General features: G+C 39.4%; 1 protein-coding gene across 1 annotated transcript; it reads left to right on the top strand.

The window, feature by feature from the left end:
- Nucleotides 1-401: 401 nt before the first annotated feature.
- Nucleotides 402-16,046, top strand: LOC122974716. The gene is made up of 4 exons (XM_044342601.1): nucleotides 402-560; nucleotides 2,655-2,991; nucleotides 11,042-11,487; nucleotides 15,858-16,046. The coding sequence occupies exons 1-4, from the start codon at nucleotides 429-431 to the stop codon at nucleotides 16,020-16,022; spliced, it is 1,080 nt and encodes a 359-aa protein (XP_044198536.1). The 5' UTR covers nucleotides 402-428; the 3' UTR covers nucleotides 16,023-16,046.
- Nucleotides 16,047-16,757: the final 711 nt, after the last annotated feature.

The raw sequence follows: 16,757 nt of genomic DNA, 5'->3' as shown, positions 1-16,757 counted from the left end.
AAGATATAGCTAGTTTGTTCAGTGGTCTTGCTGTAGCACTATGGCAAGGCTGTTTCTGTGTAGTCCACATGAATAATTGACTCACTTTATCTAAACAATCAATGCATTTAATGTGTTACTTGAAATATTTAATATTATAAGTCTAAAATATAGCAGTAAAGGCAGAGTTCAAATGTTCGTGTGTATAAAGAACATTTTAAAACTTTTGTTAGAGTTTTGAAGACTTATGACATTGGCAGTTCAATTCTTGACATTTGACTTTCCATCTGTGTTAATTAATTTACATTAATGTCATAAACAAAGTGTGTATAGGAAGATCGAGCAGTAGATTTAAAACAGTTATGAAAGAGTGTGACACATGTTTGCTGAGACAGACTGAACTAAAACTAAAACTAACTTACTGTCCCTTCAGTTGTAAAGCAGCCAAGATGGCAGAGCTGATTCAAGATGAGGTATTCATGGCTTTCACCACCTATGGTGCTATGGTCATTCTGAAGATGATGCTGATGGTGCCGATAACTACATATTACTGCCTCACCAGAGGGGTAGGTAACAATAGTTCCTAACAAATTAGCCTCCTAATAACTTCAAAGTTGTCCTTTTTACATGTTGTAACCTCTAAGGCCGTATTCAGACCAAATCAGGCGGAGGGTCGAGTGGAGGTGTGTTTATTTTTGCTCTAGAACATAACCGCTGTGAAACAATTAGAAAATAATGTTTTATTGATCGGATTCACCGGCTTACTTGCTACCAGCGCTCCCTCTCTTCGTTCACTCTTTAGCTCGCTCAACCACAGCTGCTCTCTCTCTCTCACTGGTGCTCTCAGCTCTCTCTCTCTCTTCTTCTCTCGTATTTTTTATAACGAGTCAAGACAGCATAGTCTAGTGTACTTTTAACGTTATCAAATGAAGAGGAATGTCTTCCCTTCGTCCTAGTAACGTTTTTGTACTCCCTCATGGCAGACTCCCTAACTCTTAGGCTGTATTCAGACCAAATCAGGTGGGCTGGTGAAAATGCCAGTCATCCCATTCATTTGAATTGGGGTAGTGCATTTCATCTGCGGTCATTTTGGCCACTGCGGTGCCACACCGGATTGTGGCCGGAAAGTTGAGCCTGCGGCTGAAGGCTGCAGTGGCCAATCACAGCCAGAGATCAGATTGATCAGAGTTGTAAACTCTGCCATGAGGGAGAACAAAGACGTTACTAGGACGAGGGGAGAACATTTCTCTTTGTTTGATAACGTTAAAAGTAAAGTAGACTGCGTTGTTTAGTTTAGTTCTGTTGAGTTCTCTTTATACATCTTTATACATCCATGATGCCAGAGTTTCACTTCCTCTTTTGAGTCACAGCGAGGAAGAGGGCAGCCACTGTGACGAGCGCTAACCATTAATCTTGGATAAAAGCTTAAAAAGGAAGTTGATTAAAGTTAGCTAAATCAGCCCTGAGTACTGTGTGAGTATGATCAGAGAGTCCTGTCGTTGCTGGTTACTGAGAAATAACCGCATTGATGAGATGTCTTTTGACTGTTGTGGCGTTAGCTGCTAATGCTAACAGATCGCCAGCCGATAAGGCTAATGGAGATCGCTAGCCGCTAATGCTACCAAATAGAACTTGCTTTTGCTAAAAGTGTTAGCAAAATGGAAATATAATTTTGTACAGTGAAGTACATAAATTTAGCTGATGTATTCAGTGTTAGCACATCAGTTATACACTGAATGTTTATTGGTGTTGTTTCAAGCACATCTGTTGTCCACTCAATGTTTATCTGTGCTGTTTTTAGCACCTTAACCTGTGCCTTTTAACCACACTGAGCTGCACCTTTGCTAGTTGTTAAAATGTTTTGTGCAGGTGACTATAGTGGTGCAGGGCACAAAAGCACATGTTTTTTAATGTTGATGTAGACATCTTATGCCAATTGCCATGTGAAGGAGGGAGTGTTTTGGTATTCTTTCTAATTGTGTGTTTTAGTAACCACAGTTCTATGAGAACACAGAAACTTGAGACTACTATGTTGTTTATGATGGGATTTTACAATTGTTAATGTCTCATTAGTTCTGATGTTATCCTTTTAAGAAATATAGAGTACAATGAGAGAACTTGATGAGGTGTATTCTAGCTTTTATTTTATGGTCCACTATTTCACATTAGAAACTTGAATGTGAGTTCTGACCTTGCCCACTATAGGTCAGGTTTTTGGACCTACCTGGAGTTTGAGCCTGGACACTGTTGGATGTTTGATGGCAAGCTACAACCCAATGGAGTGGAACTAGAGACTCAGTTGCATGCAGAAGATTGAAATCCCGGACTCAAGGACCTTGTCTCTTCACACACAACTAACGCATTTTACAGTGCGGTAGGATGAAAAGTTGCCACTTCCACAATGGTACAAATAGAACTATTAGCTAGTTCTGGATGATAAGTGTGGGACACGAGGACTGAGTTCACATCAGTGACTAAAGTGACTGACAGAGAATAGGATCTGATTGAATCCTGAATCTAAAGACTTTTGTTTTTGCTTTATACATATATATATGTATATATAGATATATATTCCCTGCAACCATTACTATATTTCATAACTTTTAGTAAAAAGGGTTACACTTTCTATTGACAATACAATGTGTTCTATTTAACAGAAAATATCCAATGTATAAAATCCTAATCCTATTCTGCAAGTTATATCTGTCAGTGCAATATGTTCATATGTTCACAATAGTCAGTCATGTGGTAGGTTGTGTGTTTGTGTTGCTATCAGTTGCCCATTGTGTTTTTTTTGCACTTTGTTTGAATGGAAGAATAGATATTTGAATAAATGTCACCAGAATGACCTGGAGAACATTATTCCCTTCGTGGTGGTCAGCCTGCTCTACACTCTGTCTGGACCTGAGCTTTCAGCCGCTCTGCTTCACTTCTTTGCCAGCTGTTGGATCTTCCACACCACCGCCTACATCGGTGTGGCCCAGCAGGGGTCTGTACTTGATCCTGGGCATTGTTAGGATGGCATAGGTGAGGAGTAACCAGGTGTTGGATCTGGGAGGAGCACAGCTGGTTATCAGCAATAATTGATTATTGTCAGAGATAATTATTAATTATTAAAATTAATCAAATATTTAATATGAATGAATAATAATGGGGCACCACCCGGAAAATTGGGACCAATAACCAGACAGTGAGGTAGTCTTATAAAAGAGTTCACAAAGAATGCTAATATTTGAGGGATATCAACATTCACAGGTGAACAAAGGTTTCAGTTTGAGCTCTGACTCTACCTATCTGACTCAATAATGACAAAAGACTTCTCTTTAAATGTAACTGCCAGTGTTTATTAAACAATAGCAAAGTTAACCAAGTTAGCCGATGCTTTGGTCAAATCTAATTCTACCTGAGCAAACATACATCTATGTACAGTGAAGACACATGCAAGTGGAAGCGTGTGTGTGTGTGTGTGTGTGTGTGTTTTTTTTTGTGGGCTGCTTTGTCCACAGAGAGTGCGCGTACAGACGTAATGCACATTGTCTGATTTTCAATCGAAAACAACTTACTGTCTCACTCACGGTGGCACAAATGCAGTCTACCATGGTGAATGGCGGGGCATAGGAGTTATCTGCCTCTCCATCAAGAAATCCTTTCTTCCTTCTGCAGGCAAGTTGAGAGCACTGGGTTGCAGCAGCAGTCTCGGATCCAGTGATTGTGTTTGGGAACACAGGGCGAAGTCTCAGCTCGTCCAGCAAGGGGAGGCTCTTCAAACTTTGCGAGGGAAATTACACATGCACGCGGTTACCTCCTTGAGTAAACTGGCTCATTGAGAAGGCAGTTACATGGACAGGCGATGTTCAATTCATGCAGCCGGTTCTTAAAGCTGCAGTGACGTCACAGCTGCATAGCCATGACTTCCAGTGGTGTTGGTGCATCTCTACCAATGAGAGATGAATTCACACCAAGGTGTGAACTGAGCAAAGCAAGCTGGGATGCTTTAGCATGCTTTGTTTGACTTGGTGCCCTTCCTTGTTATCAGGCTCTGTGACTGCATGCAGGCCTGCCTTTGTCTCATGCAAATGGAGTATGAGGCCCAATACGAGTATTTATATCACCCACACAAACATTACACATTATATTCTTGATAGTGATGGGAGAAATTAAGCTTTCATAAGCAGTGAATCATATGAAGCAACTGTGTTGAAAATGGTTCACAGTTTCGAGGCATTTGATACAGTCAACATGGCGACATCTGCTGGGCAATTTTGACATTGCTTGCAGGATTTGGGACAAGATGTCATGAAAAGGGAAGATGTAAGTAAACTCACAGCTGTCATCTGTTTGATGTTTTCTGTCACATCTTATTCAATAAAGGTTATTTACCAAAAACTGTCTCAGTAGATGGATGTACACATATATATAGCGATAGTAATTTTAAGGTTTATAGTAACCCCTTACTACTTTTTTAAACTCTGTGATGAATTAGGGACAGTAAGCTCTGTGACAGATTTATAACTGGCTTTACACAGTGACATGAAACAAAGAAATAAAAGTGATTGTGCCACAATTATAATATAGTGTTTAAGGATGTGCTTGTGCAACTAGGAAAGTGAATGTGCTAATGAAAAAAGAAAATAAAAACATGTGATGTGTATGTGCAGGGGGGGTCAAAGATTGTCATCAAAAACAGAGTCACTTCCACAGAATCAGGCTTCAGTCTGCTCCTCTTCTTTCTCACTACCTCTGTAGCTTTGGAGAAGACCTGTTCACATGACACCAATGTTGTTTGGGTACACTGCCAGCTCTTAAGCGCAGATCAAACACTTGACCTTTTTAGGACTAATCAAGCCAAAGTGCCCCCACACATATGATCTGGCTCTTTTTGCTGGTGCTGCCTCCATTATCCCTTTTTTCACTCCCTCACTCTATCAAACACTCACACACACACAGCCTTTCAATCGCACACTCTCACTTTCAGCAAGTCACTCAAACACTTTCTAATTCTCTGTCACTCACACTAAATTTTTTATCAGTCAACTAACTGCTGATCTGTGTATGCTTTTATGTGTGTGTGTGTGTTGGTTGGTGTGTCTATCTACAGTATAGGTATGTGTATGTATTTATGTCTGCCTATTCTAGAGCATGTATCTAATGTAATACTTCTCGTACTTTAATCAAACTGCCCCTGGCTGTCTCTTTGACGTATATGCAAAAATCTCCACTCAAAAACCCACAAAGTTTGGAGGGATTCTGCCCACTTTTAAACATTATGGGAGATTGACAAGCGCCCGCTCCGCATTCAAACCATATGATTCAACACACTGAATGTATATAAATATTTACAGTCATTGATTCTATCAACCGAGTTCAGAGTTTAACCAACACGATCGCAGTCTTGCACATGCACACAACACGCTCCCAATACATGTGTGACTTAACAGAGTTTGTTTGGGATGGTCATGTGATTTTTGCTGTGATACAGCTAGGTGTCAATACATCTTGCCATGATACTTCTGCTTTGAAAGGTCAATACAGTGTTGAGTAGTCTGTTTCAAGCATGACATCACTAATTATTGCACAATCAAGCAACAGTTAACACTACATTCAGTCCACCATCAGTTTGGCAAAGGTTATACCACAATGAGCTCATTATATTGAGGTGCATCTGTTTGTCTCCACAGGGCCGGCCTTCAATCAATTCCAGCTGAGAGGCAGCTACAATATCTACAAGACACACATAATTAATACATGCAACTATTTCAATAATAAACATTCAACCCTTCAAGTTTGTGCCTTATTTCTTTTACCAGTACTGTATACAAATTGTGCTACAAAATACTAGTTGAAGAGGACCTTTATTACAGGCGTACTGTTCACTTTCTCCGTGGCTCTCCATGACCACCAGCTTCTACACATGCTCACATCCCTACACAAAACCTAAATCTGTTTTTATTTCACTTTTGCTGCAGCTATCTAAACTAGTTTGATTACTAAACCAAGGTCTTTGCATTTATTTTTTGTGTTGCTGGAAAAATTTTCACTGATGGAAATTTTTAAACCAAACTTTGCTATCAATTTAATTGCAACTCAAAGTAATGGAACACGTATTAAAACTCAAGTGCAACCATGAAATACTTAAAGTACAGTTGTAAAATCAAAAAAAAAAAAAAATCAAAAAAGTCATCCATTTAAAATGTTTAAGAATAAAATCCACTTAGTTAAGCTACAACATAACATCATGTCTCAATGTTAAGTCATGAATCCAACTTAAAATATTGCCTTTTTTAAAAAAAAAAAAAAATCCTAAGAAATTACGTCCATGTTAGACAGATCTGCATACTTTATGTTCAGTGCCATCGCAGGGACTGTGTGTGGCCTATGTAGTGAAGGGTAAAGTACAGATGTGGAAGTCGGAGTGGTGTTGATGGTTTGCCTTTTTGTTAATTGTAACCATGATCTACCCTTAGCCTTAACCATTCTGTAGTTTCCATGTACAAATGATGCAGAAAGAGAGTTTTTAAAAATACTGTCATTGGATGTACAAAAATACTGTATGTAATCTGGGGTTGTGTGGGGTTGAATATTACACAAATAAAATCTTAAATAAAACATTTAATATTGACTTTAAAATGTCTCAAATGTGCAAGTACATACATCTTAGGCTAGTGCATATATTTGAGGCTAAGTTGTTACAATACTTCAGTCACTGACAACAAGAGTACCAGTTAACATGTCAAATGACACTGTCCCACCCGTGGGACACTTTAGCCTCTGTAACTTTGGTTCAGGACCACTCACTCATTCTGACTGTTTGGTTCTGTAATTCAAAGAGTTGCCTTTCAAATGAGACCATGGTTATGAACAGTAACCTTTTTATTTTGGTTACATTGTTTTTGGACAAAAATAGGGGTGCCTGGTAGGAAGTTAAAGTCTTATTTCAGATCAGGACTTCTCCCACAAATTACACAACCTGGGATGAATTCCAGGCATTTACATCTAACTGATCTTTGGACTTGACAGACTTGTCTCGGCTGTTCATGGTGACTGTGCGAAAAAAAACAGGTAAGATCCACATGTTTTTAACTGCACACCTCACGCTGTCTTGCTTTTGTTAAAATAGAAAGAAATTAATCTTGATATTGATGATTCATCAATTGATACATTCTGTCAAATAACTTGCATGTTCATGAAACCAGTTTTGCTGTTTGTCCAGCTTCATGTTTCACCACAAAGACAACTAAAATGTCTCTTGTACTGGAGAGATTAGTCTTTATTTTAGCTTTGTCTACTTTGTTTTGCTGGTCACTGTTTAAAGATCTGTGAACGGAACTGAAATCCAGGTATTCCTGTACCCCATCTCTGAACAGGATTTGGGAAAATCCTCAGTCCCCCCACACTCTTCACAAATGGGGGGGGGGGGGGGGGGGGGGGGTCATCTCTTTTGCTTCATTGTCTCATCCCCTCTGCTTTTGGCAGAAACACATGGTGAGCTCAACAGATAAGTTTGCCCTGTCCTTCCCTTGCTAGGGTTGAGTTTGATTTTAGAAATATATCTACCACCAACCAGTCTGCAACCTTCACTAGTGGGTCATCAGGTTTTTATCACGTGATTACAACCAGAATTCGTAGTAGTGATGCAAAATGCAACCTAGCTGCATGGCTGGATTAACCTGTTAGTAAAGGGCTGAGGCAAAGCTTTCCTGTTGGGCCCCTTTGACCCTCCTGCAAAATGTATTTAGGAATATGCACTATGTGATCACAATCTAATCTAAAATAAGTTGTGTTTTAAAACTATTTTGACACAGGACCCCTCTATAAGACAGAGCGACACAGTTCTTTGATGATGCAGAAGGTGTTTAGTGGAGCAAATTTTCAAACAAGTTTACAAACAATCAGATTGCCAAAAACCACATGACATGCAGTGACTTTGGGGGTCCGTGGGAATATGGGGCCCTGGGGCAGTTGCTCTTTTTGCTCAGTTGGTTATCCAGCCTTGCCTGAGATTTTTGTTGTACAGTGACATTTCCTCTTAAATCAAGACCTAAGCAAAATCCTTAATCAAATAATTGTATATAAATTGCTACCAACCAAACCTTTTCTGGTTATGTCAGGATACCGCATGCTTGGAAGCCCTTTGCACCCTCTGGCTCTGGTGACCTCACAGAGCACACAAGCTATAAACAACAAATTACAAACAACTTAACTAGATGCCATCACTTTATTGACTGAGGACCTTCAGTTGTAGAGCTACCTTTTTAAAATTTATAATTCATAAATTAGTTCACAAATCCTTTTATTACTTATAATTCACATGGGATATGAATTTAGGTGGAAGAGAAATAGAGAGAGGCTGAGTTGGTCAGTCTTGCTTTGTGTGAGAGTAAATATGAGGGTGTCTGGGGAGTGGATGTCTATCTGAGAGGCTTACGTGCTATGATGGGTCATAGGTGGGAGTAGTAGCGATGAACTCTGAGCATTGCAAAAACCAAAGAACACTAGGGGAGACACTGATTCAAGGGATGGGTTGATGGAAGGGGATAGGTGTCCAGTGCAAAAGATAGATGGTAGGAAGTAGGAATAAAGAGCATGAAGCACTCAGATTATAAAACATCCCATACAGAACACATACAGTCCTGCGCATGACTCCATGCTGCAGCAGATTAACTTATCATAGCAGTTCAACAACACATATATGGAACTTGTAAGAGTACCACTAGAAACTTAGAAGGTATTTGCCATGCTAGCTTCAACTCAGCATGTGGTTCTTCAGCATTTAGCTATTGATATGTATGCATTTTTCCTCGCTAGTGCATGTCCACGTAGTTGTCTAATTATATGTTTGGTATCGACTATCATTTAAATGGGTATGGGTAGCTCCTGGTCGTAAAGCAAAGCAATGCTGAAGCTCCTTTTACCTATTTTAATTCTAATGGCCAGCAGGGGGTGATTTGATTGACTGCAAAAGAAGTCCGATTGTATGTAAGTCTATGACAAAATGACCCTACTTCTCACTTGATTATTCAGTAAACACTTCCTAATGAGTTAATGGTCTCAATTGCTAATGTCAAGTCTTCTTCAGTGCCTCAGGTTGTTCATTTTGTAAATCATGGTCCTATCTAGAGTCAAAAAGACTATTAAGCAGTGTATGCTTTAGGGTGGGAAAATTTCATTTCATGAAGGTATCGTAACATTTTGATCGCAAAAAAAAGTCTTGCTTGTTCATCATTCAGCTGTGATAAAAGACTCTCTAAAGAGTTGGATGTTCAGTTTTTTAGGCCATTTTTCACTAGAGGAAATTAACATTAGCTTCATTGTTCACCATAGATCGTATGCACCATACTAAACAAGCAGCAGCTAGCACTATGGTCCCTTTTGTCCAAATATGGTCACTCCTGGCTCCACAATCAACCATCGCAACGGTCAAATCCAAGATGGCGATGGTAAATTGCTAAACTCAAGGCTACCAGTCAGCAGTTCCAAAACAATGGGTGATGTCACATGATGTCAATTCCTCACCTCATGGTACACATGAGCCGCAAGTTGTGATCTAATACGGCCTACTCATATCACAGCTGCTCCTCTGCCTCTTGTATCATTTCCCCGCTTTCCGGCTATCCCCTGCATTGTCAATGGCATTCTCCATCATAAGGGATACATGCCTCATGTATCTCCTTTTCATTCTTCTCAAACCTTGAGTCTACGAAGTTTGGAGCATCCTAACACTACATCTCTGCATAGTCTTTTACTAGCTGGCTATCCTGGCACTACATCTCAGGAGGACAGCTTACTAGTTTCTCGTTATGCAAACTTGTCGTCAGTGTATCAGGACGTTCATCAGCACGTGACCACATCACTGTCAGCATATTTATTACGGCCCAACCTCAGCTCACTTTGATTGCCCCAGCAGTAGCGACGTTAAACTCTTGGTGCTCCAAGAGCTGTACATTTAGACATATCAAAGTTTTCTCATAGGAGCGCTGCTCATAACGTTTTACCTCAGCCGCGGCATTTCTTCAGAGTTGGGAGTGTGGTTATTCCGTGGCTTAAGTCTTTAGCATGCTTTTATTGAGGGAACTACATTCTGCTAACCATGTTAACCATGTATGCTTCATCTCTCAGCAGATCATGCCACCTTCATAATTAAACAAGGCCTGTTTCATTTCCTGCTTGGTAAGTAAGCATTCTTTAGGAGAAACCATCAGGCTGTTTATTTCTTTTAATGATGGGGAGCTTGCACCCTGTATTTTTTGGGGGATTTATATTGCTGCTGCTCAGGGCAATGCCCCTCGACTCAAAATCTCCTGTAGAGTCTAAGTGCAACACTTTTAGACTATTATCTCCATCATCCATAGAATAAACATTATCTTTACTTCATTCACTTGTTCTCCTATGAATGGAGCTTTAGATAAGTTCAGTCAGGAAGATCACCTTTGCACGTATAGACTGTAGTTTTATTTCTCATATCATTCTGCATTCACATCTCTCACGTATCTGTTACTCGTTTTTCCTTGGCCTACTTTGCCAGGGCTGTCAGTTGACATCTGTTGCTCACACCAGCTGGTTACATCTATTCAATAGCAGCAACGACACAGCTTCATCATAACCCATCATCTGCCACTGTCTTTCATTCAGATTAGCACCATTCAGGGCTTTCTTTCAGGTTAGGGCGGCTACTTCTGTCGCCAACCAAGGTATTTCATCTGCCTCCCTGCTACAACTGAGATGGCAGTCACCCTCTGCCTACACATCTTCATTCGTCCAGACGTCAGCACTGTTCTCGCAAATTAAGATCTCTTAAGCCACAATCTGGTAAGTCATACATATAACTGGTGGTGGTGTTCTAGGTTATGGGCATCAAAGCTCATTGCTATCATTGCTGATCATGTTGGCATCTCTTCCTCTCAAAGATCAAATCTGGTGCATGGCAAAGTGCTTTGTCATACCTATGGGTCATTTCACTCTGCTTTCGGGCTATCCACTCTCTTCCCCATGTATCAAATTTAGTTGTCGGACCTCACTCATTGGCTCATGGTCGCCTGACCTCTCATATCTGCTCACACACCAGCTCATGGTCTTCGGACCTACCGCACTAGTACATGGTCGTCTGACCTCTCATATGTGCTCACGCATCAGCCCACGGTCTTCGGACTCCATGCATCAGCTCACGCATCAACACATGTCACCAGCTCACACATCAGCACACGGTCTTTGGACCCCGCATCAGCTCATGCATCAGCACATGGTCGTCGGACCTCACACACCAGCACATGGTCGCCAGACCCCGACACCAGCTCATGCATTAGTACATGGTCACTGGACCTTACACATCATCTCATGGTCTACGGACCTCACACGTCATCTCTCGGTCTCCAGACCTCGCTCATCATCCCATGGTCTCCGGACATCACACATCATCTCATGGTCTCCGGACCTCACATCCTCGCATGGTCCCCAGACCTAACACAGCATCTCATGGCCTCTGGACTCATGGCTTTTTCCACTCATCCTAGTGTCTGCCAACTCACTATCTACATCATTGTTTCATCTTCATTCATCCAAGCGTAAGGATTACATATCACAATGTTATTATCACTGCACTCTGTCCAATTCTCCTTTCGTATCTCACTAGAATCCTCACTGCCGGCAAATTAAGGACTGTATACCTGGTGTCGGGTCATATGTCCTCAGTTCTCTTCTTTGGGGGGTTATCCTACTCTACTCTTGCATTCTGCTCCCCCTTTCATATCTGGTGAAATCACAATGGGGTCTAATCGCAATGACTTTTCCACTTCATCCAAAGACTTCCACTTCATCATTCATGCTGTTCAAATAAACATAATTTCTTTCAAAGAATTGAGTCTCTCCTGATTGAATTGAGTGCAGTAAACACACAAGTCAAAATATTCATTAAACACACCACCTTACAACACAGGAATGGGCACTGATCCTAACATAGGATTTCAACATATCTGTTAGAAAAGTTATATATTAATTCTATTAATCCATGTATTCTTTAATTCTTTTAATCCATGTATTCCTATAGTAGTAATGACTTCATGAGCTTCTTTAATGATAAAATTCTAACTATTTGAGACAAAATTCATCACCACCTGCCCTCAACAGGCACCGATTTATCCACAAACACAGGAATCTTAGAAACAGCTGTAAAACCTGATATATTTTTAGACTGTTTTTCTGTAATTGACCTTCCTGAATTAACTTCAATGATTTCTTCATCCAAATCATCAACTTTTCTCTTAGACCCCATCCCAACTAGGCTGCTTAAGGAAGTCTTACCCATAGTAAGCACTTCTTTACTAGATATGATCAATCAGTCTTAATTAACAGGTTATGTACCACAGTCCTTTAAAGTAGCTGTAATTAAACCTTCTGTTAAGACACTTACTCTTGATTCAGACATTTTAGCCATATATAGACCTATATCTAATCTTCCATTTCTCTCTAAGATCAGTTGTGTGACTTTCTACATAACAATAGTTTTATTTGAGGATTTTCAGTCAGGATTTAGAGCACATCAATGCACAGAGACAGCACTGGTGGAAGTCACCAATGATCTCCTAATTGCATCAGTCAAAGGACTTCTCTCTGTACTTGTCTTGTTAGATCTCAATTTGACACAATTGATCATCAAATTCTATTACACAGACTGGAACATTTAATTGGCATTACAGGAACTGCATTAAGCTGGTTTAAGTTCTATTTATCAGATCGATTTCAGTTTGTAATGATGAATCAGACACAGAGTTCCACAAGGTTCTGTGCTTGGACCAATACTATTCACCTTATATATGCCTCCTTTAGGTAATATTATTTGGAAACACTCCATAAGTTTTCACTGTTATGCAGATGATACCCAATTATTTATACCTATACCTAATTATTTATCAATGAAGCCAGATGAAACCAATCAGGTAACTAAACTCCAAGCATACCTTAAGGACATAAAGACATGGATGACCTGCAATTTTCTGCCACTAAACTCAGACAAAATGGAAGTTATTGTGCTTCTTTGCAAGGTTTCATTAGAGAATACCCACTTCCTTTCCTATAAAACAGCATTTATGATTTATAAAAAGCTGGCAATTTGAGGAACAATTTAAATGATTTACCCAGTCTCAGCATGTCCGCATTGCTCATCCAGGATGTATATTGGACATCTGCCTCTGTGTGCATTATGTTAAGTGCCTTGGAGATGGGGCTCATGGTCACAATGTATTCAGTGAGGGAAGAAAGCTTGGGAGGACTGAACCTGTTACACAATCAAACAGCAATAAATTATTTCACATATCCACGTAATGTTAGTTAACTATTTCATAAGTTAATATGAATGGTATTTTTGGCTTGGATATTTGAATAACTGAGAAGAGAGTACTGAGTATTAAATGATTAGATTTAGGTTATGTATTACTGTTCCTAAAAAGTACATGCAAGGAGACTTCATTCTATTGTCTAGCTAGAAACCACCATCCCCACAAATGCCACAACTTACTTGTATTGTAATTTTTACATAATCTTGTATACATGATAATATGTTTACCAGTATAAAATATTTAAAACATGAAATGCTAGTTTATAATAAGAGATTAGAAATATAATACTCCATTGTCGTAACTGAATTTAGGTTTACTTTACTTTAATTAACCAGCTAAAATAATTATTGAAAATAAATACATCACAGCTGAACATGTGCTCTCAGCTGAATAATCCTAGCACTGACATGGGTGTCCATGGTAGTAAATAGGGATGTGCAGTGAGTCCAGTATTTGTATTTTTATCTGTATTTGTTGAGGCAGCAAAATTATTTGTATTTGAATAAAAGTGGAAAGAGGCTTAAAAATCATGTTTTTGTGTTTATTACGCTTTTAATTTTGGAAAATTAAAGTGTTTTAATAAGCGCTTATGAATAAACTACCTTACGAAGGTCCCCACACTGGGTCTCAAACAGTCTCCCAGATCATAGACGACTTTGCTGACTACTGAGCTAAAACTTTACTCATCACCTCATTGCCGACAGACCCTACCTATTTATATACCCATAACACAGAGACAGAGAGCACACCATGTAATATGTAAAGAGGAACTTCAAAGGTGATTCTTGCTTTGCACTTTTCATTCATTGCTTATTTTTTACAACGTAACTTTGTGGAAAGGAGAAGGAGAACAACAGGTTATGGATAGTCCCTTGGGAGCACTTTGTGTGTGTCAGTAGCTCAGCTTTATCCCTGGGGAACACCCCCAACTCCAGGAGTGATGAATAATGTATTTGTATTCGGGCACACCCCTAATAGTTAATAAAACTAGCTAGCTAATGTCCACAGGATGCAGATTTTCATACCTTTGTTATGATACTATCAACATGTAATTTACAATTAACCATTAAATGAGCCTGATCACAAAGATTTGCATGAAACTTACAAATTAGAGTTATATTTTGATTGGAGTATTTTAGTAGTGTGTGTAAGTTAAATTTTTCATGGGTTGTCAACAGCATTAGTATCAATAATGTTGATCACTGAAAAAAACCTCAAAATTTAAGGTTATCTTCCACTTACATGTGGACTTTTAGTGCAATGGAAACTGATGGACCCTTCTCTGTTGTCTTTGATGATCCTCAGTATTCACTCCATCACCAAAAACTGGGAGTTCCACCTGGTGTCATTGGGGCAGATGAACTGGAGCCTAAACTCTCTTATAATTACTTCTGCAACTATGATGGATTGACCACACTTTGCTTTTTTTGAGCAGGATAGAGGACAGATGTCTCACTCCGCTAGTCTGTGCAGACACTTTCAGTTTATAATTGTGGCATCTGTCGTCCGACTAAGTATTGATAACATGCTTAGTATTTTACAAATTAGAGTTTTCTATTTGGTGAACATGTGTGCTGATACGCGAAAATTAACTAACTGGGTTTTATTTCAATTAAAAAAAGCAAAATTACGGCAGGGGCGGTGGGCAAATAATGTAATTGGTATATGCCTGAACACCATGTAACACTGATAACACCTTTACATAGAATATGTTTCTTCAAATTTGATCGCGAATTTTTGAAAGCTAGTAATTCGTGTTTTCAAACAAAGAAGAAGTTATCTCAAATAACTCCTTTGAATAGGGCCATGGGTGGTCCATGTCTGATGACTCAGCCTCGGTGGTGGGTTCTCTCGAATCCATTTTGGGAATTTTATCACCGCTGATTGCTGCTGCTGCTGTTGGTGCCACTCTGATTGGTTCAGTTGACCAATTCCCCTCTCACTATTGATTACTTTTAAAAATATACATATATTAAAAAAACAGCAATGTGACTGTAACGTGTAACGCAACACAGTGTAAAAGTCAAAAGTACCCACAACTAAATCTACAGATACATGAAAAATGTACATAAGTGCAGTAACAAAGTACTTGTACTTTGTTACATTCCACCACTGCCAGTATGATAACCCCATCTTCATTCCATTTATGTGGTCATTGTACAAGATTTGATGCAATTTAGTTCAAAGGCACTTTAGGGTTAGGGTTAAGGAAGAGCATTGTGTTGTCGGTGGACTTGATGCGTTCAACACCTGTTTTGGGTTGTCTGCCGTGTTGCCTTCATTCCATTTCAAATTGCAAAACAAAAGGTGTTTTATGGCCTTTGTAAAATGGGAAGTTGCTCATTTAATTTTATATTTCCAAGAATATGTAGCTGAGGAAATTTTAATATGAAATCATCATTCTTAAAACATAGAGTCTTCCTCAATTAATATTGAACCACGTCATCCAATAAAGCACTCCAACATTGTGTGTATGTGTCTATGTGTGCGTTTGTGTGTGTGTGTATTTGGTCGGCCTGCTCTACACTCTGACTGGACCTGAGCTTTCAGACTCTCTGCTTCACTTCCGCCTCTTTGCCAGCAGTGTGGATCCTCTACACTATTGCCTACATCGCCGCTCTCCCTCATCCCAGCAGGGGTCTGTCCTGGATCCTGGGCATGCTAGTCACTTTCTCCATGGCTCACAGGACGCTAAGTACAATGCTCTTACTTTAGAGACGCTACTCGACCAAAACTACACATACAAACATGTATACATACTAGGGGTGTGCCCAAATACAAATACATTATTCGGCAAAGCAGAAATAGTGGGTTTTTTATGAATATTTGTTTTATACAAATATTTTAAAAAATATTTGTTTTCAGGAAGAAAAAAAAAACGTCAAATGCCAGTGCGCAGGTTGGCTACATTGCTATCTCAGTCTCATTCCTCTGCTCCACTGAGGGTTTTCTCCAGAGATAAAGCTGAGCTAATGACACACGTCAAGTGCTCCCAAGGGACTCTCCATAACCTGTTGTTCCCTTTCTCCTTTCCACAAAGTTAGGTTGTAAAAAATTGGCAATAAATGAAAAGTGCAAAGCAAGAATTGCCTATGAAGTTCTTCCATACACATTTCATGGTGTGCTGTGTTATGGGTGTATAAATAGGTAGAGGTCTGTCTGCAATGAAGCGATGAGTAAAGTTTTAGCTCAGTAATCAGCGCAGTCGTCTATGATCTGGGAGACTCCAGTTCGAGATCGGTGTGGGGACCTCCATCATAAGATTTTTATTATTATTTTATTATTTATGAACACTTATTGTAACATTTTAATTTTCTAAAATTAAAAGCATAATAAAAACAAAAACATTTGCCGCATTAGACACAAGTGATCATCAAATCCTGTTACACAGACTAGAACATTTAATTGGCATTAATGGAACTGCATTAAGCTGGTTTAAGTCCTATTTAT

This window comes from Thunnus albacares, chromosome 23 (assembly GCF_914725855.1).
Source record: "Thunnus albacares chromosome 23, fThuAlb1.1, whole genome shotgun sequence".
Lineage (NCBI taxonomy): Eukaryota > Metazoa > Chordata > Actinopteri > Scombriformes > Scombridae > Thunnus > Thunnus albacares.
This window is presented reverse-complemented; position numbering and strand designations above follow the sequence as displayed.

Excerpts from the sequence above, each read along its gene's own strand:
- LOC122974716 (XM_044342601.1), top strand. The coding sequence starts at position 429 with ATGGCAGAGCTGATTCAAGATGAGGTATTCATGGCTTTCACCACCTAT. Across the intron at positions 2,992-11,041 it reads TGTACTTGATCCTGGGCATT|CTCATGGTCTTCGGACCTAC; the intron begins GTTAGGATGGCA and ends CTCACACACCAG. Across the intron at positions 11,488-15,857 it reads CTTTTTCCACTCATCCTAGT|ACTCTCTGCTTCACTTCCGC; the intron begins GTCTGCCAACTC and ends CTGAGCTTTCAG.